The following is a 27391-nucleotide window of genomic DNA, read 5'->3' as shown; positions in this document are numbered from 1 at the left end:
ACCATTTTAATGTTCAATCTGTCAGACACTGCAACACAAGGGTATCTTGGTACAGACCTGCAATCAACTTCGACAACCTCTACTAGTGAGAACGGCTGGATTTGAGAGGGACCTGACCTCCCAACATCTGCGTTCTTACTTCTACTAGTGACCTACGTCTCACCTCCTGGCGCTATATAAGGCTCCATCCTGTCACTTCAAATCCATATTGTTTCAGACTATGGAACAATGCTCTTCTCCAGACTGAGGGACTGACCACCTCAAAACTTTAAGGGTGATGGACTGATTACATCGTCTTCAAGTATTTTCTGCTTCTATCAACTTTTCTGTACTCGACTGAAGAAGCCTACTGTGTAGGCGAAACGTTTCGAAATAAAGATACGTAACTGTTGCATATGTGTCTAACCTAACAACCTCTGGTTACCTTTGTTCGCTACAAAGTTACCCCTGGTTACCTTTGTTCGCTACAAAGTTACCCCTGGTTACCTTTGTTCGCTACAAAGTTACCCCTGGTTACCTTTGTTCGCTACAAAGTTACCCCTGGTTACCTTTGTTCGCCACAAAGTTACCCCTGGTTACCTTTGTTCGCCACAAAGTTACCCCTGGTTACCTTTGTTCGCCACAAAGTTACCCCTGGTTACCTTTATTCGCCACAAAGTTACCCCTGGTTACCTTTGCTCGCCACAAAGTTACCCCTGGTTACCTTTGTTCGCCACAAAGTTACCCCTGTTTACCTTTGTTCGTCACAAAGTTACCCCTGGTTACCTTTGTTCGCCACAAAGTTACCCCTGGTTACCTTTGTTCGCCACAAAGTTACCCCTGGTTAATTTTGTTCGCCACAAAGTTACCCCTGGTTACCTTTGTCCGCCACAAAGTTACCCCTGGTTACCTTTGTTCGCCACAAAGTTACCCCTGGTTACCTTTGTCCGCCACAAAGTTACCTCTGGTTACCTTTGTTCACCACAAAGTTACCCCTGGTTACCTTTGTTCGCCACAAAGTTACCCCTGGTTACCTTTGTTCGCCACAAAGTTACCCCTGGTTACCTTTGTTCGCCACAAAGTTACCCCTGGTTACCTTTGTTCGCCACAAAGTTACCCCTGGTTACCTTTGTTCGCCACAAAGTTACCCCTGGTTACCTTTGTTCGCCACAAAGTTACCCCTGGTTACCTTTGTTCGCCACAAAGTTACCCCTGGTTAATTTTGTTCGCCACAAAGTTACCCCTGGTTACCTTTGTCCGCCACAAAGTTACCCCTGGTTACCTTTGTCCGCCACAAAGTTACCCCTGGTTACCTTTGTTCGCCACAAAGTTACCCCTGGTTACCTTTGTCCGCCACAAAGTTACCCCTGGTTACCTTTGTTCGCCACAAAGTTACCCCTGGTTACCTTTGTTCGCCACAAAGTTACCCCTGGTTACCTTTGTTCGCCACAAAGTTACCCCTGGTTACCTTTGTTCGCCACAAAGATACCCCTGGTTACCTTTGTTCGCCACAAAGTTACCCCTGGTTACCTTTGTTCGCCACAAAGTTACCCCTGGTTACCTTTGTTCGCCACAAAGTTACCCCTGGTTACCTTTGTTCGCCACAAAGTTACCTCTGGTTACCTTTGTCCGCCACAAAGTTACCCCTGGTTACCTTTGTCCGCCACAAAGTTACCCCTGGTTACCTTTGTCCGCCACAAAGTTACCTCTGGTTACCTTTGTTCGCCACAAAGTTACCCCTGGTTACCTTTGTTCGCCACAAAGTTACTCCTGGTTACCTTTGTTCGCTACAAAGTTACCCCTGGTTACCTTTGTTCGCCACAAAGTTACCCCTGGTTACCTTTGTTCGCCACAAAGTTACCCCTGGTTACCTTTGTTCGCCACAAAGTTACCCCTGGTTACCTTTGTTCGCCACAAAGTTACCCCTGGTTACCTTTGTTCGCCACAAAGTTACCCCTGGTTACCTTTGTTCGCCACAAAGTTACCCCTGGTTACCTTTGTTCGCCACAAAGTTACCCCTGGTTACCTTTGTTCGCCACAAAGTTACCCCTGGTTACCTTTGTTCGCCACAAAGTTACCCCTGGTTACCTTTGTTCGCCACAAAGTTACCCCTGGTTACCTTTGTTCGCCACAAAGTTACCCCTGGTTACCTTTGTTCGCCACAAAGTTACCCCTGGTTACCTTTGTTCGCCACAAAGTTACCTCTGGTTACCTTTGTTCGCCACAAAGTTACCTCTGGTTACCTTTGTTCGCCAAAATTTCTTTTTTTTCAGTTTTGATTCTCTCAGGTCCAGTAAATTTCATATTTTTTTCCCATTTATAATTAAAATCTTATTTTTTTCTCTCAAATTTTATATCTTTTTTAATTATTAACTGATTTTAAAAAGTTTTTGGAGAAGTATAATTTTTTAAGGGAGTTTGAGCCCCTATTTGCGCCATTACTTTTATATTTGTCTAGCATCTAATTTGACCCTCTGGGAGGTTCCATTATTATTATAATTAAGGGGAATCGCTAAACCCGTAGGATTATACAGCGCCTGGGGGGGGGGGAATGTGGAAGGCATTCAGGCTTAATTCGGGGAACTGGAGCACAGATCCAATTCCCTAAATCAAGAGCCCCTCACCAACACCAAGGAACCTTCCCTGAGGTGTGGGAGGTTCCAACAGTGCACGTCTGTTATTCCCCGCTGTTGTGCGACATAGATCAAATACCTACAGTTGCTTCTCTCTCCGTTTTTATCAAGCGTTTCTGGTCTCTTTCTCGTGATTCACGAAATCGTAATGACACGATTGCAAGCAAACCATACCCCGGGAGGGGACTGAACTCGTGGCTTAAAACTCCAGGCCAGCGCATAAACCACTGAGCCGGGGGTTACAGACTGGTCTGGAACTTTACGACTCTCCACCAGTTCAATCCCCGTCCATGGTATAGTTTCTATTTATCACGCCATTGCAGTGTACACTGATGGTTGTAAATCCTGTGACGGTGTCGGGTTCGCAGCAGTGTTCCTGGACAGTGTTGTGCCACGCTAGTTATTACACTTCGTTAGCATTTTTACAGCCAAATTGTATGCAGTTCTCGTTGCAGTATTGTATCTATGCCTACCTCAACGTCTGTAGTAATCTTACATCCCATTAGTGCGTTTACAAGCTATTAAAAAAAATTTAATTCGCCTCATTCCCCAGTTCTTCAAATATAACTTTGGTTGTGCCACATTTTTAGCAAAAAACAAAAATCGCTTATGCTGGTTGTTGATGTTGAGGGCGACGAGCAGGTGGACTCTGTTGTGCAGTCAGCGGTACATGACCTTCCTGTTTCAGGCTATTTACACAAATAACCCGCACATAAAAGACAGAAGCTTACGACGATGTTTCGGTCCGACTTGGACCATTGGCAATGGTCCAAGTCGGACCGAAACGTCGTCGTAAGCTTCTGTCTTTTATGTGCGGGTTATTTGTGTATCGTTCCAGTCACGGTATTGTGCCTTTTTGTTATTTATTTCAGGCTATTTCGCTGTAATTTCTAACCGTCTTCGAAACCGTTGGCAACAACGTTGGTCCGATATGACTCGTAACAAATTATATTCCATCAAACCAATTTTAGATTTCTGGCCATCTTGTCGATACCGGGGTTGGGAGATGACTCTCCCATCTTGACATCGGACACACTCGTCTTACTCACGGGTGTCTCATGGAGAGGCGCCCTGTTCCACTCTGTGAGAACTGTCTGGTTCTAGTTTCAGTCAGCCATATTCTACTGGACTGTCCAGTCTATTAGCTAGCACGCAGAATTTACCTCCAACGTCGTCACTGCTCTAACAACCTTACTTTATCTACCCTCCTTGCTGACAGCCCCACCATTGCCTTTTAGTCAGCAACCTATTTATTACTCAAGACTTCCTTTTAACACTCCTCACAGCGCTTTTTGATTCTACCTTAGTTATCCTCTCCACCCCAGCCTCTGTTGTCCTCTCCACCCCAGCCTCTGTTATCCTCTCCACCCCAGCCTCTGTTGTCCTCTCCACCCCAGCCTCTGTTGTCCTCTCCACCCCAGCCTCTGTTGTCCTCTCCACCCCAGCCTCTGTTATCCTCTCCACCCCAGCCTCTGTTGTCCTCTCCACCCCAGCCTCTGTTGTCCTCTCCACCCCAGCCTCTGTTATGCTCTCCACCCCAGCCTCTGCTATCCTCTCTGCCCCAGCCTCTGTTATGTTCTCCACCCCAGCCTCTGTTATGCTCTCCACCCCAGCCTCTGTTATCCTCTCCACCCCAGCCTCTGTTATCCTCTCCACCCCAGCCTCTGTTATCCTCTCCACCCCAGCCTCTGTTATCCTCTCCACCCCAGCCTCTGTTGTCCTCTCCACCCCAGCCTCTGTTGTCCTCTCCACCCCAGCCTCTGTTGTCCTCTCCACCCCAGCCTCTGTTATGCTCTCCACCCCAGCCTCTGCTATCCTCTCTGCCCCAGCCTCTGTTATGTTCTCCACCCCAGCCTCTGTTATGCTCTCCACCCCAGCCTCTGTTATCCTCTCCACCCCAGCCTCTGTTATCCTCTCCACCCCAGCCTCTGTTATCCTCTCCACCCCAGCCTCTGTTATCCTCTCCACCCCAGCCTCTGTTATTCTCTCCACCCCAGCCTCTGTTATCCTCTCCACCCCAGCCTCAGTTATCCTCTCTGCCCCAGCCTCTGTTATGCTCTCCTCCCCAGCCTTTGTTATCCTCTCCACCCCAGCCTCTGTTATCCTCTCCACCCCAGCCTCTGTTATGCTCTCCACCCCAGCCTCTGTTATGCTCTCCACCCCAGCCTCTGTTATGCTCTCCACCCCAGCCTCTGTTACACCCCAGCCTCTGTTATCCTCTCGGCCCCAGCCTCTGTTATGCTCTCCACCCCAGCCTCTGTTATGCTTTCCACCCCAGCCTCTGTTATCCTCTCCACCCCAGCCTCTGTTATCCTCTCCACCCCAGCCTCTGTTATCCTCTCCACCCCAGCCTCTGTTATGCTCTCCACCCCAGCCTCTGTTATCCTCTCCACCTCGGCCTCTGTTATGCTCTCCACCCCAGCCTCTGTTATGCTCTCCACCCCAGTTTCTGTTATCCTCTCCACCCCAGCCTCTGTTATCCTCTCCACCCCAGCCTCTGTTATGCTCTCCACCCCAGCCTCTGTTATCCTCTCCACCCCAGCCTCTGTTATCCTCTCCACCCCAGCCTCTGTTATCCTCTCCACCCCAGCCTCTGTTATCCTCTCCACCCCAGCCTCTGTTATCCTCTCCACCCCAGCCTCTGTTATCCTCTCCACCCCCTCTGTTAGCCTCTGTTATCCTCTCCACGCCAGCTTCTGTTATCCTCTCCACCCCAGCCTCTGTTATCCTCTCCACCCCAGCCTCTGTTATCCTCTCCACCCCAGCCTCTGTTATCCTCTCCACCCCAGCCTCTGTTATCCTCTCCACCCCAGCCTCTGTTATGCCTCTCCACCCCAGCCTCTGTTATCCTCTCCACCCCATCCTCTGTTATCCTCTCCACCCCCTCTGTTATCCTCTCCACCTCAGCCTCTGTTATCCTCTCCACCTCAGCCTCTGTTATCCTCTCCACCCCAGCCTCTGTTATCCTCTCCACCCCAGCCTCTGTTATCCTCTCCACCCCAGCCTCTGTTATCCTCTCCACCTCAGCCTCTGTTATCCTCTCCACCCCAGCCTCTGTTATCCTCTCCACCCCAGCCTCTGTTATCCTCTCCACCCCAGCCTCTGTTATCCTCTCCACCCCAGCCTCTGTTATCCTCTCCACCCCAGCTCTCCTCTCCACCCCAACCTCTGTTATCCTCTCCACCCCAGCCTCTGTTATGCTCTCCACCCCAGCCTCTGTTATCCTCTCCACCCCAGCCTCTGTTATCCTCTCTGCCCCAGCCTCTGTTATGCTCTCCTCCCCAGCCTCTGTTATCCTCTCCACCCCAGCCTCTGTTATCCTCTCCACCCCAGCCTCTGTTATCCTCTCCACCCCAGCCTCTGTTATCTCCACCCCAGCCTCTGTTAAGCTCTCCACCCCAGCCTCTGTCTCCACCCCAGCCTCTGTTATCTCTCCACCCCAGCCTCTGTTATCCTCTCCTCTGTTATGCTCTCCACCCCAGCCTCTGTTATGCTCTCCACCCCAGCCTCTGTTATCCTCTCCACCCCAGCCTCTGTTATCCTCTCCACCCCAGCCTCTGTTATCCTCTCCACCCCAGCCTCTGTTATCCTCTCCACCCCAGCCTCTGTTATCCTCTCCACCCCAGCCTCTGTTATCCTCTCCACCCCAGCCTCTGTTATCCTCTCCACCCCAGCCTCTGTTATCCTCTCCACCCCAGCCTCTGTTATCCTCTCCACCCCAGCCTCTGTTATCCTCTCCACCCCAGCCTCTGTTATGCTCTCCACCCCAGCCTCTGTTATCCTCTCCACCCCAGCCTCTGTTATCCTCTCCACCCCAGCCTCTGTTATCCTCTCCACCCCAGCCTCTGTTATGCTCTCCACCCCAGCCTCTGTTATCCTCTCCACCCCAGCCTCTGTTATCCTCTCCACCCCAGCCTCTGTTATCCTCTCCACCCCAGCCTCTGTTATGCTCTCCACCCCAGCCTCTGTTATCCTCTCCACCCCAGCCTCTGTTATCCTCCTCTGTTATCACCCCAGCCTCTGTTATCCTCTCCACCCCAGCCTCTGTTATGCTCTCTCCACCCCCTCTGTTAGCTCTCTGTTATGCTCTCCACCCCAGCCTCTGTTATCCTCTCCACCCCAGCCTCTGTTATCCTCTCCACCCCAGCCTCTGTTATGCTCTCTCCCTCTCCACCCCAGCCTCTGTTATCCTCTCCACCCCAGCCTCTGTTATCCTCTCCACCCCAGCCTCTGTTATGCTCTCCACCCCAGCCTCTGTTATCCTCTCCACCCCAGCCTCTGTTATCCTCTCCACCCCAGCCTCTGTTATGCTCTCCCCACCCCAGCCTCTGTTATCCTCTCCACCCCAGCCTCTGTTATGCTCTCCACCCCAGCCTCTGTTATGCCTCTGTTATCCTCACCCCAGCCTCTGTTATGCTCTCCACCCCAGCCTCTGTTATCTGTTATCCTCTCCACCCCAGCCTCTGTTATGCTCTCCACCCCAGCCTCTGTTATGCTCTCCACCCCAGCCTCTGTTATCCTCTCCACCCCAGCCTCTGTTATGCTCTCCACCCCAGCCTCTGTTATGCTCTCCACCCCAGCCTCTGTTATGCTCTCCACCCCAGCCTCTGTTATGCTCTCCACCCCAGCCTCTGTTATCCTCTCCACCCCAGCCTCTGTTATCCTCTCCACCCCAGCCTCTGTTATCCTCTCCACCCCAGCCTCTGTTATCCTCTCCACCCCAGCCTCTGTTATCCTCTCCACCCCACCCTCTGTTATGCTCTCCACCCCAGCCTCTGTTATCCTCTCGGCCCCAGCCTCTGTTATGCTCTCCACCCCAGCCTCTGTTATGCTTTCCACCCCATCCTCTGTTATCCTCTCCACCCCAGCCTCTGTTATCCTCTCCACCCCAGCCTCTGTTATGCTCTCCACCCCAGCCTCTGTTATGCTCTCCACCCCAGCCTCTGTTATGCTCTCCACCCCAGCCTCTGTTATGCTCTCCACCCCAGCCTCTGTTATCCTCTCCACCCCAGCCTCTGTTAAGCTCTCCACCCCAGCCTCTGTTAAGCTCTCCACCCCAGCCTCTTATGCTCTCCTCCCCAGCCTCTGTTATCCTCTCCACCCCAGCCTCTGTTATCCTCTCCACCCCAGCCTCTGTTATGCTCTCCACCCCAGCCTCTGTTATGCTCTCCACCCCAGCCTCTGTTATGCTCTCCACCCCAGCCTCTGTTATCCTCTCCACCCCAGCCTCTGTTATCAGCTCTCTGTTATCCTCTCCACCCCAGCCTCTGTTATCCTCTCCACCCCAGCCTCTGGTATCCTCTGCACCCCCGCCTCTGTTGTTATCCTCTCCACCCCAGCCTCTGTTCCACCCCAGCCTCCTCTCCACCCCAGCCTCTGTTATCCTCTCCACCCCAGCCTCTGTTATCCTCTCCACCCCAGCCTCTCCACCCCCGCCTCTGTTATGCTCTCCACCCCAGCCTCTGTTATCCTCTCCACCCCAGCCTCTGTTATCCTCTCCACCCCAGCCTCTGTTATCCTCTCCACCCCAGCCTCTGTTATCCTCTCCACCCCAGCCTCTGTTATCCTCTCCACCCCAGCCTCTGTTATCCTCTCCACCCCAGCCTCTGTTATCCTCTCCACCCCAGCCTCTGTTATGCTCTCCACCCCAGCCTCTGTTATCCTCTCCACCCCAGCCTCTGTTATCCTCTCCAGCCTCTGTTATGCTCTCCACCCCAGCCTCTGTTATGCTCTCCACCCCAGCCTCTGTTCCTCTCTGCCCCATCTGCTCTCTGTTATGCTCTCCACCCCAGCCTCTGTTATCCTATCCACCCCAGCCTCTGTTATCCTCTCCACCCCAGCCTCTGTTATCCTCTCCACCCCAGCCTCTGTTATCCTCTCCACCCCAGCCTCTGTTATCCTCTCTGTTATCCTCTCCACCCCAGCCTCTGTTATGCTCTCCTCCCCACCCCAGCCTCTGTTATCCTCTCTCTGTTATGCTCTCCACCCCAGCCTCTGTTATCCTCTCCACCCCAGCCTCTGTTATCCTCTCCACCCCAGCCTCTGTTATCTCTCCACCCCAGCCTCTGTTATCCACCCCAGCCTCTGTTATCCTCTCCACCCCACCCTCTGTTATGCTCTCCACCCCAGCCTCTGTTATCCTCTCCACCCCAGCCTCTGTTATCCTCTCCACCCCAGCCTCTGTTATCCTCTCCACCCCAGCCTCTGTTATGCTCTCCACCCCAGCCTCTGTTATCCTCTCCACCCCAGCCTCTGTTATCCTCTCCACCCCAGCCTCTGTTATCCTCTCCACCCCAGCCTCTGTTATCCTCTCCACCCCAGCCTCTGTTATCCTCTCCACCCCAGCCTCTGTTATGCTCTCCACCCCAGCCTCTGTTATCCTCTCCACCTCGGCCTCTGTTATGCTCTCCACCCCAGCCTCTGTTATGCTCTCCATCCCAGCCTCTGTTATCCTCTCCACCCCAGCCTCTGTTATCCTCTCCACCCCAGCCTCTGTTATCCTCTCCATCCTCTCCACCCCAGCCTCTGTTATGCTCCCTGTTATGCTCTCCAGCCTCTGTTATCCTCTCCACCCCAGCCTCTGTTATCCTCTCCACCCCAGCCTCTGTTATCCTCTCCACCCCAGCCTCTGTTATCTCTCCACCCCAGCCTCTGTTATGCTCTCCACCCCAGCCTCTGTTATCCCTCCAGCCTCTGTTATCCTCTCCACCCCAGCCTCTGTTATCCTCTCCAGCCTCTGTTATCCTCTCCAGCCTCTGTTATCCTCTCCACCCCAGCCTCTGTTATCCTCTCCACCCCAGCCTCTGTTATCCTCTCCACCCCAGCCTCTGTTATCCTCTCCACCCCAGCCTCTGTTATCCTCTCCACCCCAGCCTCTGTTATTCTCTCCACCCCAGCCTCTGTTATCCTCTCCACCCCAGCCTCTGTTATCCTCTCCACCCCAGCCTCTGTTATCCTCTCCACCCCAGCCTCTGTTATCCTCTCCACCCCAGCCTGTTATCTCTCCACCCCAGCCTCTGTTATCCTCTCCACCCCAGCCTCTGTTATCCTCCACCCCAGCCTCTGTTATGCTCTCCACCCCAGCCTCTGTTATCCTCTCCACCCCAGCCTCTGTTATCCTCTCCACCCCAGCCTCTGTTATCCTCTCCACCCCAGCCTCTGTTATCCTCTCCACCCCAGCCTCTGTTATCCTCTCCACCCCAGCCTCTGTTATGCTCTCCACCCCAGCCTCTGTTATCCTCTCCACCCCAGCCTCTGTTATGCTCTCCACCCCAGCCTCTGTTATCCTCTCCACCCCAGCCTCTGTTATCCTCTCCACCCCAGCCTCTGTTATCCTCTCCACCCCAGCCTCTGTTATCCTCTCCACCCCAGCCTCTGTTATCCTCTCCACCCCAGCCTCTGTTATCCTCTCCACCCCAGCCTCTGTTATCCTCTCCACCCCAGCCTCTGTTATCCTCTTTACCCCAGCCTGTTATCCAGCCTCTGTTATGCTCTCCACCCCAGCCTCTGTTATGCTCTCCACCCCAGCCTCTGTTATGCTCTCCACCCCAGCCTCTGTTATCCCCAGCCTCTGTTATGCTCTCCACCCCAGCCTCTGTTATCCTCTCCACCCCAGCCTCTGTTATCCTCTCCACCCCAGCCTCTGTTATGCTCTCCACCCCAGCCTCTGTTATCCTCTCCACCCCAGCCTCTGTTATCCTCTCCACCCCAGCCTCTGTTATCTCTCCACCCCAGCCTCTGTTATCCTCTCCACCCCAGCCTCTGTTATCCTCTCCACCCCAGCCTCTGTTATGCTCTCCACCCCAGCCTCTGTTATCTCTCTGTTATCCTCTCCACCCCAGCCTCTGTTATCCTCTCCACCCCAGCCTCTGTTATCCTCTCTGTTATCCTCTCCACCCCAGCCTCTGTTATGCTCTCCACCCCAGCCTCTGTTATCCTCTCCACCCCAGCCTCTGTTATCCTCTGTTATGCTCTCACCCCAGCCTCTGTTATGCTCTCCACCCCAGCCTCTGTTATGCTCTCCACCCCAGCCTCTGTTATCCTCTCCACCCCAGCCTCTGTTATCCTCTCCACCCCAGCCTCTGTTATCCTCTCCACCCCAGCCTCTGTTATCCTCTCCACCCCAGCCTCTGTTATCCTCTCCACCCCAGCCTCTGTTATCCTCTCCACCCCAGCCTCTGTTATCCTCCACCCCAGCCTCTGTTATCCTCTCCACCCCAGCCTCTGTTATGCTCTCCACCCCAGCCTCTGCTATCCTCTCAGCCTCTGTTATGCTCTCCACCCCAGCCTCTGTTATGCTCTCCACCCCAGCCTCTGTTATCCTCTCCACCCCAGCCTCTGTTATCCTCTCCACCCGAGCCTCTGTTATCCTCTCCACCCCAGCCTCTGTTATGCTCTCCACCCCAGCCTCTGTTATCCTCTCCACCCCAGCCTCTGTTATGCTCTCCACCCCAGCCTCTGCTATCCTCTCTGCCCCAGCCTCTGTTATGTTCTCCACCCCAGCCTCTGTTATGCTCTCCACCCCAGCCTCTGTTATCCTCTCCACCCCAGCCTCTGTTATCCTCTCCACCCCAGCCTCTGTTATCCTCTCCACCCCAGCCTTTGTTATCCTCTCCACCCCAGCCTCTGTTATCCTCTCCACCCCAGCCTCTGTTATGCTCTCCACCCCAGCCTCTGTTATGCTCTCCTTCCCAGCCTCTGTTATCCTCTCCACCCCAGCCTTTGTTGTCCTCTCCACCCCAGCCTCTGTTATCCTCTCCACCCCAGCCTCTGCTATCCTCTCTGCCCTAGCCTCTGTTATGCTCTCCACCCCAGCCTCTGTTATCCTCTCCACCCCAGCCTCTGTTATCCTCTCCACCCCAGCCTCTGTTATCCTCTCCACCCCAGCCTCTGTTATCCTCTCCACCCCAGCCTCTGTTATCCTCTCCACCCCAGCCTCTGTTATGCTCTCCACCCCAGCCTCTGTTATGCTCTCCACCCCAGCCTCTGTTATCCTCTCCACCCCAGCCTCTGTTATCCTCTCCACCCCAGCCTCTGTTATCCTCTCCACCCCAGCCTCTGTTATCCTCTCCACCCCAGCCTCTGTTATTCTCTCCACCCCAGCCTCTGTTATCCTCTCCACCCGAGCCTCTGTTATCCTCTCCACCCCAGCCTCTGTTATGCTCTCCACCCCAGCCTCTGTTATCCTCTCCACCCCAGCCTCTGTTATCCTCTCCACCCCAGCCTCTGTTATCCTCTCTGCCCCAGCCTCTGTTATGCTCTCCTCCCCAGCCTCTGTTATCCTCTCCACCCCAGCCTCTGTTATCCTCTCTGCCCCAGCCTCTGTTATGCTCTCCACCCCAGCCTCTGTTATCCTCTCCACCCCAGCCTCTGTTATCCTCTCTGCCCCAGCCTCTGTTATGCTCTCCTCCCCAGCCTCTGTTATCCTCTCCACCCCAGCCTCTGTTATCCCCTCCACCCCAGCCTCTGTTATCCTCTCCACCCCAGCCTCTGTTATCCTCTCCACCCCAGCCTATGTTATCCTCTCCACCCCAGCCTATGTTATCCTCTCCACCCCAGCCTCTATTATGCTCTCCACCCCAGCCTCTGTTATCCTCTCCACCCCAGCCTCTGTTATCCTCTCCACTTTAGCCTCTGTTATCCTCTCCACCCCAGCCTCTGTTATCCTCTCCTCCCCAGCCTCTGTTATCCTCTCCACCCCAGCCTCTGTTATCCTCTCCACCCCAACCTCTGTTATGCTCTCCACCCCAGCCTCTGTTATCTCTCTCCTCCTCCCAGCCTCTGTTATCTCTCTCCACCCCAGCCTCTGTTATGCTCTCCACCTCAGCCTCTGTTATGCTCTCCACCCCAGCCTCTGTTATGCTCTCCACCCCAGCCTCTGTTATGCTCTCCACCCCAGCCTCTGTTATGCTCTCCACCCCAGCCTCTGTTATGCTCTCCACCCCAGCCTCTGTTATGCTCTCCACCCCAGCCTCTGTTATCCTCTCCACCCCAGCCTCTGTTATCCTCTCCACCCCAGCCTCTGTTATGCTCTCCACCCCAGCCTCTGTTATCCTCTCCACCCCAGCCTCTGTTATCCTCTCCACCCCAGCCTCTGTTATGCTCTCCACCCCAGCCTCTGTTATCCTCTCCACCCCAGCCTCTGTTATCCTCTCCACCCCAGCCTCTGTTATGCTCTCCACCCCAGCCTCTGTTATCCTCTCCACCCCAGCCTCTGTTATCCTCTCCACCCCAGCCTCTGTTATCCTCTCCACCCCAGCCTCTGTTATCCTCTCCACCCCAGCCTCTGTTATCCTCTCCACCCCAGCCTCTGTTATCCTCTCCACCCCAGCCTCTGTTATCCTCTCCACCCCAGCCTCTGTTATCCTCTCCACCCCAGCCTCTGTTATGCTCTCCACCCCAGCCTCTGTTATGCTCTCCACCCCAGCCTCTGTTATCCTCTCCACCCCAGCCTCTGTTATCCTCTCCACCCCAGCCTCTGTTATCCTCTCCACCCCAGCCTCTGTTATGCTCTCCACCCCAGCCTCTGTTATGCTCTCCACCCCAGCCTCTGTTATGCTCTCCACCCCAGCCTCTGTTATCCTCTCCACCCCAGCCTCTGTTATGCTCTCCCACCCCACCCCAGCCTCTGTTATCCTCTCCACCCCAGTCTCTGTTTTCCTGTCGACCCCAGCCTCTGTTATCCTCTCCACCCCAGCCTCTGTTATGCTCTCCACCCCAGCCTCTGTTATGCACCCCAGCCTCTGTTATCCTCTCCACCCCAGCCTCTGTTATCCTCTCCACCCCAGCCTCTGTTATCCTCTCCACCCCAGCCTCTGTTATCCTCTCCACCCCAGCCTCTGTTATCCTCTCCACCCCAGCCTCTGTTATCCTCTCCACCCCAGCCTCTGTTATCCTCTCCACCCCAGCCTCTGTTATCCTCTCCACCCCAGCCTCTGTTATCCTCTCCACCCCAGCCTCTGTTATCCTCTCCACCCCAGCCTCTGTTATCCTCTCCACCCCAGCCTCTGTTATCCTCTCCACCCCAACCTCTGTTATGCTCTCCACCCCAGCCTCTGTTATGCTCTCCACCCCAGCCTCTGTTATGCTCTCCACCCCAGCCTCTGTTATGCTCTCCACCCCAGCCTCTGTTATCCTCTCCACCCCAGCCTCTGTTATGCTCTCCACCCCAGCCTCTGTTATCCTCTCCACCCCAGCCTCTGTTATCCTCTCCACCCCAGCCTCTGTTATCCTCTCCACCCCAGCCTCTGTTATGCTCTCCACCCCAGCCTCTGTTATGCTCTCCACCCCAGCCTCTGTTATGCTCTCCACCCCAGCCTCTGTTATCCTCTCCACCCCAGCCTCTGTTATGCTCTCCACCCCAGCCTCTGTTATGCTCTCCACCCCAGCCTCTGTTATCCTCTCCACCCCAGCCTCTGTTATCCTCTCCACCCCAGCCTCTGTTATCCTCTCCACCCCAGCCTCTGTTATGCTCTCCACCCCAGCCTCTGTTATGCTCTCCACCCCAGCCTCTGTTATGCTCTCCACCCCAGCCTCTGTTATGCTCTCCACCCCAACCTCTGTTATGCTCTCCACCCCAGCCTCAGTTATGCTCTCCAACCCAGCCTCTGTTATGCTCTCCACACCAACCTCAGTTATGCTCTCCACCCCAGCCTCTGTTATGCTCTCCCCCCCAGCCTCTGGTATGCTCTCCACCCCAACCTCCGTTATGCTCTCCACCCCAGCCTCTGTTATGCTCTCCACCCCAGCCTCTGTTATGCTCTCCACCCCAGCCTCTGTTATGCTCTCCACCCCTGGCTACCCTGATCCAGCAACACCCCCAGCCCTGCAGTGCTGTATAACCCAACTGGGTTTAACGCTCGGTTTTTATAACAAGGGAGTTTGGCCTTTCGGCAAGTTTGGCTTAATAGACGTGCGCGCACACATACATATATACACACATACACCCACACATATATATATATATATATATATATATATATATATATATCTAATGTCGTGCTAAATAGGTCAAACTGGTCAATTAGCAAGAACTTTCTAAAATTTTCTCTCATAATATATATATTATGATGTTTTTTTTTTCATTTCTGTAAATGTAAAAATTGATTATTTTGTACCAAAAAAACCTTAGAAAATTTACCTGACCTTATTCCAACAAGTGCAATTTAATTTAATCTAGATCGTCTAAATATATTTTAGATAAGTTTACAATGATTTAATAAAGAACAAAATGAAATATATTTTTTCGTTAGGTTCAAAAAGATTTTTGCGAAATTATTGCATCATAAATTTTAGCTTGCCTTATTCGGCAAGAAGATCGTTCCTCCGTAAGCCAAAACCACGAGTTGAATTTGAAAAAATAATGGCGTAGAGTGTTAGTAATAGTAGCCATAGTAGTTATAGGGATACTAGTATACTAGTACACTAGTATACTAGTACACTAGTATACTAGTACACTAGTACACTAGTATACTAGTATACTAGTACACTAGTATACTAGTACACTAGTATACTAGTATACTAGTGTACTGGTATACTAGTATACTAGTGTACTGGTATACTAGTATACTAGTGTACTGGTATACTGGTATACTAGTACACTAGTATACTGGTATACTAGTATACTAGTGTACTGGTATACTAGTATACTAGTGTACTGGTATACTGGTATACTAGTACACTAGTATACTAGTACACTAGTATACTAGTATACTAGTATACTAGTACACTAGTATACTAGTACACTAGTATACTAGTACACTAGTATACTAGTATACTAGTACACTAGTATAATAGTATACTAGTACACTAGTGGTAGTATTGCAGATAGTCCATAAGATGAGAACTGAGTAGTTCCACGTTCCAACTATTTGTTCAACTTTCAATTATCAAACTCGACTTGATGTCGAGTTATTGTCTGTTAATTCCGGGTTATTTAAGGATGGATGAGACACATGTGGCAACACTTGGTTGCAGAAATGTTATGTTGGTACCAACAACATGGGGATAAACACACGTGTGTACACCTCAGGCAGTTAAAGGAAACGTTTCGCCACGAGTGACTACTTTAGTCCTAATAGAAGCCACTCTGGGCGAAACGTTTCCTTTAATGAATGTCCTGAACTGTATATATCTTTTTCCACAATACTTGGGTGTCTCTATACTAGAAAAGTTTCGCCAGCTAGTGACTTCGTCAGTCCAATGGGGAGGATAACACTGGGAGACGACGAGAAGTTTGGTGTAATCAGTCCCTCAGCCACTAGACTTTTCTTTATAGCAAGATTTGCTATAGAGGGAAATCTAAATAATATAGCTGACAGATATATTTCTAAGACACGTCAATGGTTGTTATATAAAGACCTTAACACGTATGGGCTTTTCACTTACTGTAAATAAAGGAGACGCCGGACTGCTCACTGTTGATTGATAATAAAGACAAATATTGATAATTTTGTTAGTAATTAAGATAATGCTAGATAAGATACTTTATTAGCTAAGATAGTAATAAGGACAACGTTGTCAAGAGTAACGGCGCTTTGATGGGAACGTTAGTTACTGTATTTGTCAATAGAGTAGTACGTGTTTTATTCGTGGTCAAGATTGTGATTGTTACTTATTGTTTCTGTACAGTCATCACCTCTCAAGGGAGGTTCCTTGACGCTGGTGAGGGGCTCTTGATCCAGGGAATTGAATCTGTGCTCCAGTTCCCTGAATCAAGTCTGAATACCTTCAATTCCCCCCCCCCCCATGTACACTGTGTAATCCTACAGGTTTAGCGCTCTCTCATAATTTCTTACTTCATATATAGTCAGGATTCTGATTGTACTTTTATCAGTCAAGATAGTAATGGATATCTTATTGTGGCTGAAGATAATGATAGCCTGACAGATCACGTGTGTTCCTGGTCCCTGGACCAGGCTTGTGTGGTTCTTGTATGGTCAACCATGATGCTACTGCTGGTGGTCCTGGACAAGGTCTCTCTGGTCAGTCCGCTTGTTTCTGCCCGTGGTCTTGGACCGGGCTTGTCTGGTATTACGAACACAGTTCGTAACATGGCATGCGTGTCCTGAAACTATTGTCTACTGCACAACGTTTGTGCTTCGGACCTGATTATATTGTCTGCTTGCTACTGGTTACAACACTTGCAATGTGAACAGACCGGCTTGGTTACAAGTACTGACTGATGTAGTGGCCAGGCTTAGGCTTGGTTACAAGTACTGACTGATGTAGTGGCCAGGCTTAGGCTTGGTTACAAGTACTGACTGATGTAGTGGCCAGGCTTAGGCTTGGTTACAAGTACTGACTGATGTAGTGGCCAGACTTAGGCTTGGTTACAAGTACTGGCTGATGTAGTGGCCAGGCTTAGGCTTGGTTACAAGTACTGACTGATGTAGTGGCCAGACTTAGGCTTGGTTACAAGTACTGGCTGATGTAGTGGCCAGGCTTAGGCTTGGTTACAAGTACTGACTGATGTAGTGGCCAGACTTAGGCTTGGTTACAAGTACTGGCTGATGTAGTGGCCAGACTTAGGCTTGGTTACAAGTACTGACTGATGTTGTAGTGGCCAGACTTAGGCTTGGTTACAAGTACTGACTGATGTTGTAGTGGCCAGGCTTAGGCTTGGTTACAAGTACTGACTGGTGTTGTAGTGGCCAGACTTAGGCTTGGTTACAAGTACTGACTGATGTTGTAGTGGCCAGACTTAGGCTTGGTTACAAGTACTGACTGATGTTGTAGTGGCCAGACTTAGGCTTGGTTACAAGTACTGACTGATGTTGTAGTGGCCAGACTTAGGCTTGGTTACAAGTACTGACTGATGTTGTAGTGGCCAGACTTAGGCTTGGTTACAAGTACTGACTGATGTTGTAGTGGCCAGACTTAGGCTTGGTTACAAGTACTGACTAATGTTGTAGTGGCCAGACTTAGGCTTGGTTACAAGTACTGACTAATGTTGTAGTGGCCAGACTTAGGCTTGGTTACAAGTACTGACTAATGTTGTAGTGGCCAGACTTAGGCTTGGTTACAAGTACTGACTAATGTTGTAGTGGCCAGGCTTAGGCTTGGTTACAAGTACTGACTGATGTTGTAGTGGCCAGGCTTAAGCTTGGTTACAAGTACTGACTGATGTTGTAGTGGCCAGACTTAGGCTTGGTTACAAGTACTGACTGATGTTGTAGTGGCCAGACTTAGGCTTGGTTACAAGTACTGACTGATGTTGTAGTGGCCAGACATAGGTTTGGTTACAAGTACTGACTGATGTTGTAGTGGCCAGGCTTAGGGTTGGTTACAAGTACTGACTGATGTTGTAGTGGCCAGGCTTAGGCTTGGTTACAAGTACTGACTGATGTTGTAGTGGCCAGGCTTAGGCTTGGTTACAAGTACTGGCTGATGTTGTAGTGGCCAGACTTAGGCTTGGTTACAAGTACTGACTGATGTTGTAGTGGCCAGACTTAGGCTTGGTTACAAGTACTGACTGATGTTGTAGTGGCCAGACTTAGGCTTGGTTACAAGTACTGACTGATGTTGTAGTGGCCAGACTTAGGCTTGGTTACAAGTACTGACTGATGTTGTAGTGGCCAGGCTTAGGCTTGGTTACAAGTACTGACTGATGTTGTAGTGGCCAGACTTAGGCTTGGTTACAAGTACTGACTGATGTTGTAGTGGCCAGGCTTAGGCTTGGTTACAAGTACTGACTGATGTTGTAGTGGCCAGGCTTAGGCTTGGTTACAAGTACTGACTGATGTTGTAGTGGCCAGACTTAGGCTTGGTTACAAGTACTGACTGATGTTGTAGTGGCCAGACTTAGGCTTGGTTACAAGTACTGACTGATGTTGTAGTGGCCAGACTTAGGCTTGGTTACAAGTACTGACTGATGTTGTAGTGGCCAGGCTTAGGCTTGGTTACAAGTACTGACTGATGTTGTAATGGCCAGACTTAGGCTTGGTTACAAGTACTGACTGATGTTGTAGTGGCCAGGCTTAGGCTTGGTTACAAGTACTGACTGATGTTGTAGTGGCCAGGCTTAGGCTTGGTTACAAGTACTGACTGATGTTGTAGTGGCCAGACTTAGGCTTGGTTACAAGTACTGACTGATGTTGTAGTGGCCAGACTTAGGCTTGGTTACAAGTACTGACTGATGTTGTAGTGGCCAGACTTAGGCTTGGTTACAAGTACTGACTGATGTTGTAGTGGCCAGGCTTAGGCTTGGTTACAAGTACTGACTGATGTTGTAGTGGCCAGGCTTAGGCTTGGTTACAAGTACTGACTGATGTTGTAGTGGCCAGACTTAGGCTTGGTTACAAGTACTGACTGATGTTGTAGTGGCCAGACTTAGGCTTGGTTACAAGTACTGACTGATGTTGTAGTGGCCAGACTTAGGCTTGGTTACAAGTACTGACTGATGTTGTAGTGGCCAGGCTTAGGCTTGGTTACAAGTACTGACTGATGTTGTAGTGGCCAGACTTAGGCTTGGTTACAAGTACTGACTGATGTTGTGGCCAGGCTTAGGCTTGGTTACAAGTACTGACTGATGTTGTAGTGGCCAGGCTTAGGCTTGGTTACAAGTACTGACTGATGTTGTAGTGGCCAGACTTAGGCTTGGTTACAAGTACTGACTGATGTTGTAGTGGCCAGACTTAGGCTTGGTTACAAGTACTGACTGATGTTGTAGTGGCCAGACTTAGGCTTGGTTACAAGTACTGACTGATGTTGTAGTGGCCAGGCTTAGGCTTGGTTACAAGTACTGACTGATGTTGTAGTGGCCAGGCTTAGGCTTGGTTACAAGTACTGACTGATGTTGTAGTAGCCAGACTTAGGCTTGGTTACAAGTACTGACTGATGTTGTAGTGGCCAGACTTAGGCTTGGTTACAAGTACTTCTGGCAGTTTGGGAGACACACAGATGATGATCAAACTAAATGTAAATTATGTGATCAGGCATATGGTCACTGTCTTGAACACTATGTGCTTAATTGTCCACTTATTGAGGAATACAGAGACAGACAGTATAATAACCTATGTGACATGTCAAGATATCTTATTAATGAAAATAAGATACCAGATATACTAAGCAAATTTCCTAAATTTGCTTGTAACAGATAACTGAACTATAGATATGTAGATATAAATTCATATGTACTCCTGTTAACCCTTTGGGGCCTATTTCCTGGGCCTTTTGTGTATCCATATGCTCTCGCGCTACCGTCCACAGGATGGATATGGAGTGCACAATAAACTAGCCAATTCGGTGGCAAAATCTAAATCTGGTTACAAGCTGTCTAAGCTTAGTGCATTGCTAAGCTTTGTAAAGTGTTGACCTGTTACGCCACCTGTGTGTGTTGGGCGTTTAGTGAGGGAGTATTCTTTACACAACTTGCCCAGACTGAGAGTGCCAATTGAACCACTAACTCGCTGTTGGTGAATTGGGGGTTCTATTGGTACTGAGTATGAAGGTACTCTTTCTGCTGCGCAACTTCGTGAGTGTTTACAAATTAAAGTCCGAATAGTACAGTATAGTCTTCCAGAAAGAACACAAACTCACAATACCGTGATTGGAACAATACATAAATAACCAGCACATAGGAGAAAGGAGTTTACAACGACGTTTTGGTCCGACTTGGACCATTTACAAAGTCACATTTTGTAAATGATCCAAGTCGGACTGACACGTCGTGGTAAGCTCCTCTCTATGTGCGGTTTATTCATGTATGGTCTTCCAACCCGGTGCTTCAGCTCGTGTTAGAAAAGTTCCACTTACTGCTTCATTTTCTAGTTCATACTGAAACGGGTCGTACTCCTGTACGTCTGCCTGACAACCTTCCACCTGTACAAACAGATGGGGAGCCAAGTTTATCTCAAGGTCAGTTTCGTTGGTTCGTGAAATAGCCAAAATTACTCTTGAATAACCTAGGGAATAGCGTGCAATTGCGAATAAGGAATGTAATAGGAGAGGAGACAATTTCGGCGTACTGGTGATGACTAGACTTGAGATCTGCGATGGCCATTCGGACACTGGGCAGCACTGGTTCATACATTGTTGTATGGTAAAGCATAGAGGTTCATAACTGGTTTGAGTGATGAAGACTTCTCTGATTACAACGTTGTGACGGCGACTTTGCTAGGCACATAGCGTATTCCTGCCAAATATCGTAGAGTTGAACAAGAGTCAGTCCGGCCAGTCTTGTGGCGACTCTGTGAGGCTCCAGACCAAGATCTTCACCAAGCAAGTGGTATAGAGCATCTGGTGTTTCAAACTGTAGCGAACTGGTGCAATTATTCATGGATGATAATCTTGAGTCAGGTGATCAGGAGGTGAAGTCCTGTCTGGAAGATCAGTAGCAACTGGTATCGGCTAAGCTAGCCGATACCTTTGAAGCTAACCGGTTTTTGGGTGACAGATCTACTACACTTTTCTCCCAAAAGCTTGGTATGACAGAGGTCGTCAGGGAAAGACCCCTTGTGATTAAATAAAGGACTGAAGCTGAGTGGGAGATACCAGAAAGGCATATAAGACAATATTCCCGAGCCAGTATCTTGTCACTACTGCCGTAGGCTTGGCCAAGTCAAGGCCAACTGTTATAATATCAATAGGTCTAGTACCAGTGGTAAATCTTGTTTACGACAACCATTGGGGAACATTATTCTACTTCAGAAAATCACAACTAATCAGAGTAAAATTGATGTCTGTATGGCACCTTTGTTTTGTGCCAGTCAGATATTTCTAAACAAGCATGATTGCCCCGTTAAAGTAGTTAGTTTGAGAGACACAAGGATTTACTGCTTCCTCTTACGAGAGTGTAATTCCAGCTCACAAGCAGACTTCATTATGGTCCTCTGTCTTGTTAGAAGCTTGTGGAGAAGCAGTTTTCTTAATTCCTCTACATAGAATCTGTTTTAGGAGCCAGAATTACACTGGTTATTTAACTGTAGATGTATAAGGGAGTTTTCCCATGAAGGATGTTTCACATTTGCTTGGTACTGCTGTCATTAGTTCCAGATTGTCTCAGTCCTATTGTGACTACAGAAAGCTATACCTTTTCACTCGTTCTGGCCGTAACTTGGGGAATATCCAAGGGAAAGTGTAACGAGAATGCTGACTCTACTTTGGGGAAGAGGCTTTACGATGTCAGCTGACCAGGGTTTCGTAAATAAAGTGAAACACCCCTGATCCAGCCCTCCAATACCTGGGTAGCAAGATTGCTAGATGTTACCTTCCCCATGCGCGAAGGACCACCTTAGGGATCATTCTCCAGCTTCGGCTACCACTGGAGTCTACTCTGTACACCCTGGGTCTACCTACGCCTTTCAGTCTTCAACAACAGCTTTCTGACAGCAGTAATAAAGGGGAAAAGTGCAGAAAGGCTGTTGTTAACTCAGGTGAAGGTGACTGTATCCTTTCCAGTGTGTTATGACACTCCAGAAACTGTGATTACACTTGTGATCACACCAACACACCACACATCAACACACCACACATCAACACACCACACATCAACACACTACACATCAACACACCACACATCAACACACCACACATCAACACACCACACATCAACACACCACACATCAACACACCACACATCAACACACTACACATCAACACACCACACATCAACACACCACACATCAACACACCACACATCAACACACCACACATCAACACACCACACATCTACACACCACACATCTACACACCACACATCAACACACCACACATCTACACACCACACATCTACACACCACACATCTACACACCACACATCAACACACCACACATCAACACACCACACATCAACACACCACACATCAACACACCACACATCTACACACCACACATCTACACACCACACATCAACACACCACACATCAACACACCACACAACACATCACTATGTGGTCATTAATAACCCACATAAATTATCTAGAACTAATCCAGTAAGATACAACACAGAAGGAACAGTGATCACGCCTCTCTGGTCATTAATATCCTTCCGGATCTTGATTAAACCTTACCTGCTGGACAATAAACCGCACCATCTCCCTGGCCATTAATAAACCCACTGGCTGTAAGAACACCAATACGTTCTTACACGAGATAAATGTTCCTTCGGTAAGGTTTACTGGATGAATTTCCTGGTTTAGATTGGGTCGTTAACGTTTTTAATAACTCCAGATCATTTAACGTTCTCTAAGAGACATAACAACTTGTGTTCTTCACTTAAACAGGTGTTTGTACTGTGTTCTACTCCATAACGTGTGTTCATAACATGTACCTATACTGTTCTTCACTATAACATGTACCTACCCTGTTCTTCACTACACCATGTACCCACCCTGTTCACTATAACGTGAATCTACCCTGTTCTTCACTAACATAGGCCTACCCTGTTCACTATAACATAGGCCTACCCTGTTCTTCACTATAACATGTACCTACCCTGTTCTTCACTAACATGTACCTACCCTGTTCTTCACTAACATGTACCTACACTGTTCTTCACTATAACATAGGCCTACCCTGTTCTTCACTATAACATGTACCTACCCTGTTCTTCACTATAACATAGGCCTACCCTGTTCTTCACTATAACATAGGCCTACCCTGTTCTTCGCTATAACATAGGCCCACCCTGTTCTTCACTATAACATGTACCTACCCTGTTCTTCACTATAACATGTACCTACACTGTTCTTCACTATAACATAGGCCTACCCTGTTCTTCACTATAACATAGGCCTACCCTGTTCTTCGCTATAACATAGGCCTACCCTGTTCTTCACTATAACATGTACCTACCCTGTTCTTCACTATAACATAGGCCTACCCTGTTCTTCGCTATAACATAGGCCTACCCTGTTCTTCACTATAACATGTACCCACCCTGTTCTTCACTATAACATGTACCTACCCTGTTCTTCACTACAACATATGCCTACTCTATTAAAGTAGGTCTGTTTTATTTATAATTCAAAACAGCCTGAGTTACCTTCATAACTACTAATCAACAACAAAACATTCACTATGTCATATCTCCTTCAAATTCTCATTTATTTGAATTAATAACGCAAGTAATTGCGTTATTACAAACTAACAATAAATTCGGTGGGTTAATTTTTCGTGTGTTCCGGCGACGTTATTGGTAATTTATCATCTCCTGTCTGTTCTTATACAGTGTTAAACTTGCTAACATCTGTTAGTTTAGATTAGTTGAAATGTTAGACTTGTTAGCTAGACAGCTTAGAAGTTATTAGCAACTTGGGACTCACAGGAATTTGTTGTTCTCCTGACGTTATTTTAAGCCACGAATTATCACAAAAGTGGGAGGACTCGAACTTGTGGCGAGTGGGTTCTAAAACTGAAATGACGTTGCCACTTGTGAATCATATTTTGGTCATCATTGTCCTAATTACTTCTACAGTAGGTGTAAAGTAACTAACACCCAGGTACCTACTTATTCTTAGGTGAACAAGGACAGCACATGTAATGCGAATATCACACAAGTACCTACTTACTACTAATTGAACAGGGGCAGCATGTTTAAGGTGAATAACACCTAGTTACCTACTTACTGTTTTGTGAACAGTGATAGTAGGTGTAAGGTAACTAACACCCAGGTACCTGCTTACTGCTGGGTGAACAGGGACAGCAGAAGTAAAGTGAATAACACCCAGGTACCTATTTACTAGGTGAACAGGGACAGCACGTTTAATGTAACTAACACTCAGGTACCTACTTATTACTAGTTGAACAGGGGCTGCAGATGTAATGTGATTAGCACCCAGGTACCTACTTACTGCTAAGTGAACAGGGATAGAAGATGTAACTAACATCGAGGTACCTAAGTACTGTTTGGTGAACAGGGATAGCAGGAGTAAATAATACCCAGGTACCTAGTTACTGCTAGGTGAAGAGGGACATAAAATGTATGGTAACTAACACCCAGGTACCTACTTAAACTTAGGTGAACAAGGACAGCTGATTTAAGATGAATAACTCCCAGGTACCTACTAACTGCTAAATGAACAGGGACAGCAGGTGTAAGGAGACTAATACCCAGGTACCTACTGTCTGCTAGGTGAACAGAAAAGAAGGTTCTAGGTAACTGACACCCAGGTACCTATTTACTGCCAGTTGAGCAGGGACAGTTGCGTAAGAATACTAACACCTACTTACTGTTAGGTGAACAGGACAATAGGTATAATTCTACTAACACCTACTTCTAGGTGAGTAAGGACAGCAGGTATAAGGAAACATGACCAATGGGTCACCCGTGCTGGGGATCGAACCAATGATATTTAGTGTTTGTGGCGAGTGCGCTACCAACTGAGCCACCAGTACTATTCCAATCCTGATTTCCTTGACCTAGATTTCAACTCGTCAATTCTTGTATATTTTATATACCTATATATTCGACTGAATGAGACTTGACCAAGGATATACCAGACTGAGGTATAACTTGAAGTCTCCTGTTATTTATACTTCTTAGTACGAGGCCAAGAATTATAGTGTTAATTATACATTTCGTCAACAATTATTTCTTACAGATCATTTACGTCTATGATTTCATTGAATAATTCACCTCTTCGATTTTTGTCAATACGAAATATTTCAGGGGAAAATGAGTGGCGGAATGCAGATAATAGTGATCATGGCATTGACTGGGATGCTGTGGGTGTCAGCAGCCATGATCTTGTACGAGATGAAAGGCATTGGTCGTTGTGGTGATGGTGCCACCAATGTTTATGCCAACAGTGATGTTATATGTGCTCTCTACTGCACCAACAGTAAGTATATAATGTACCTCAAAACTTTCTACAATTTTAATAATCTTACACACACACACACACACACACACACACACACACACACACACACACACACACAACCTCAACTAGGTGAGTACACACACACACACACACACACACACACACACACACACACACACACACAACCTCAACTAGGTGAGTACACACACACACACACACGCACCAGTGTCACTGACATGCATAGTATACAGAGTCATGGAGAAGATTATCAGGAGAGTGGTGGAACACCTACAAAGGAATGAGCTTATTAACGACAGCCAGCACGGTTTCAGGGACGGGAAATCAAGTGTCACAAACCTACTGGAGTTCTATGACAGGGTGACAGCAGTAAGACAAGAGAGAGAGGGGTGGGTAGATTACATGGGACACAGCAACAAGGGGTCACAGTTGGTCGTTGAAACCAGAGGAATCGCAGGGATGTTAGGAAGTATTTCTTCAGTCACAGAGTAGTCAGGAACTGGAATAGTTTGGGAAACTATGTAGTGGAGGCAGGATCCATTTGTAGCTTTGAGCAGAGGTATGATAAAGCTCATGGTGCAGGTAGTGACCCAGTAGCGGCCAGTGAAAAAGCGGGGCCAGGAGCTATGGCTCGTGTGGTGTAAGATGTTCTGAGTGTGTGATCTCCCAACAGATGTGTGGTGCAAAGGCTTCAACTTCGAAGCCAGCTCATCAATCGCGACCTCTGGCGGGCTGTGTCAACTACACCAGATGCTGAATTCGCCAGATGGTAGCGCTGACAGCACTTGCTTCGTAGCTGGTGAGTATCTGCCTTGTCATGAATATACTAACATGATGATAATAATAATAGTGTATTTCTACAAGTACGTGATACAACTTATAAAGACCATAGCTGATATCAGTGACATACTATACAGAAAGCCCTTTGTTACGCAAAGCATTTCGGACAATTTAGGTTAATTTTGTCCCTAGGATGCGACCCACAGCAGTCAATCAATCAAGTTTATTCTCTATAAGGATTACAATGCGGGGTTTACAGATTTTGGATATTGTGTGGTTTACATGTTATAAAATACTAATTGCAGAGGGGGCCACTAGGGCACCTAGCATGGCTAGGCATTTCGGGCAGACTTAGATTAATTCTTAACTCTAAATTATTACAAATTAAGGAGTAAGTTGGTATTATGGCTAAGCTACTAAATTATAGTTTGTGAGTTTAGCAATGTGAATGCTTTTGTTTTGGCACAATACATAGTTTCTATACTGGAGTATCACAGGCAAACTTATGACTAGTTAGAATTCATTATTTTAAGATTAAGATTCGTATTTTTGTGCTTATAGTCAAATGGGTGAGTGAGTGTAAGTGTGAACCACCAGGTGGTATTCGTGTAGTTAGTTGACGGGGTGTATCAGGGAGATAAGATGTTTTCTAACGGTAGTTTTGAAGGTGATGAATGTGTCTGCAGTTCTAGAGTTTTCAGGTAGGGTGTTCCAGATTTTAGGGCCTTTGACATACATTGAATTTTTGTAAAGGTTTAGTCTGGTGTTATGCCTGTGGATCCTGTCACAACTATCAAGAAAGTTTTAGGTCAAGGTTAATATTGGAATTTAAGGTCCTGTAGATATAGATTGCACAGTAGTAAGTGTGGATGTTCTGAACAGGGAGTAAGTTTAGATCTATTAAGAGTGGGGATGGGGGGGTGTTGCCAGGGATTGTGTTTAGTGATTATTCTTACTGTGGCTTTTTGTTGGGTTATTATTGGCTTTAGGTGTGTTGCTGCAGTTGCTCCCCAAGCACAAATAGCATAGGTGAGGTATGGATAAATGAGTAAATGGTATAGTGTGAGAAGAGCATTTTGCGGCACGTAGTATCGTATCTTGGAAAGGATCCCAACCGTTTTGGATACTTTTTGTTATGTGTTGGATATGGGTGCTGAAATTCAGGCTGTTGTCGAGGTATAGGCCTAGGGATTTGCCCTCAATGTCTGGCAATTAGAG

General features: G+C 48.5%; 1 protein-coding gene across 1 annotated transcript in view; it reads left to right on the top strand.

The window, feature by feature from the left end:
* Positions 1-27391, top strand: part of LOC128706633 (uncharacterized) — a 46431-nt gene that overhangs the window by 590 nt on the left and 18450 nt on the right. The window contains exons 2-3 of the mRNA XM_053801583.2: positions 25222-25393; positions 26067-26192. Of these exons, the coding sequence (XP_053657558.1) occupies positions 25228-25393; positions 26067-26192 (292 nt within the window). The 5' untranslated portion in view covers positions 25222-25227. The remainder of the gene's footprint in view (positions 1-25221; positions 25394-26066; positions 26193-27391) is intronic.

This window comes from Cherax quadricarinatus, chromosome 3 (genome assembly GCF_038502225.1).
Source record: "Cherax quadricarinatus isolate ZL_2023a chromosome 3, ASM3850222v1, whole genome shotgun sequence".
Lineage (NCBI taxonomy): Eukaryota > Metazoa > Arthropoda > Malacostraca > Decapoda > Parastacidae > Cherax > Cherax quadricarinatus.
This window is presented reverse-complemented; position numbering and strand designations above follow the sequence as displayed.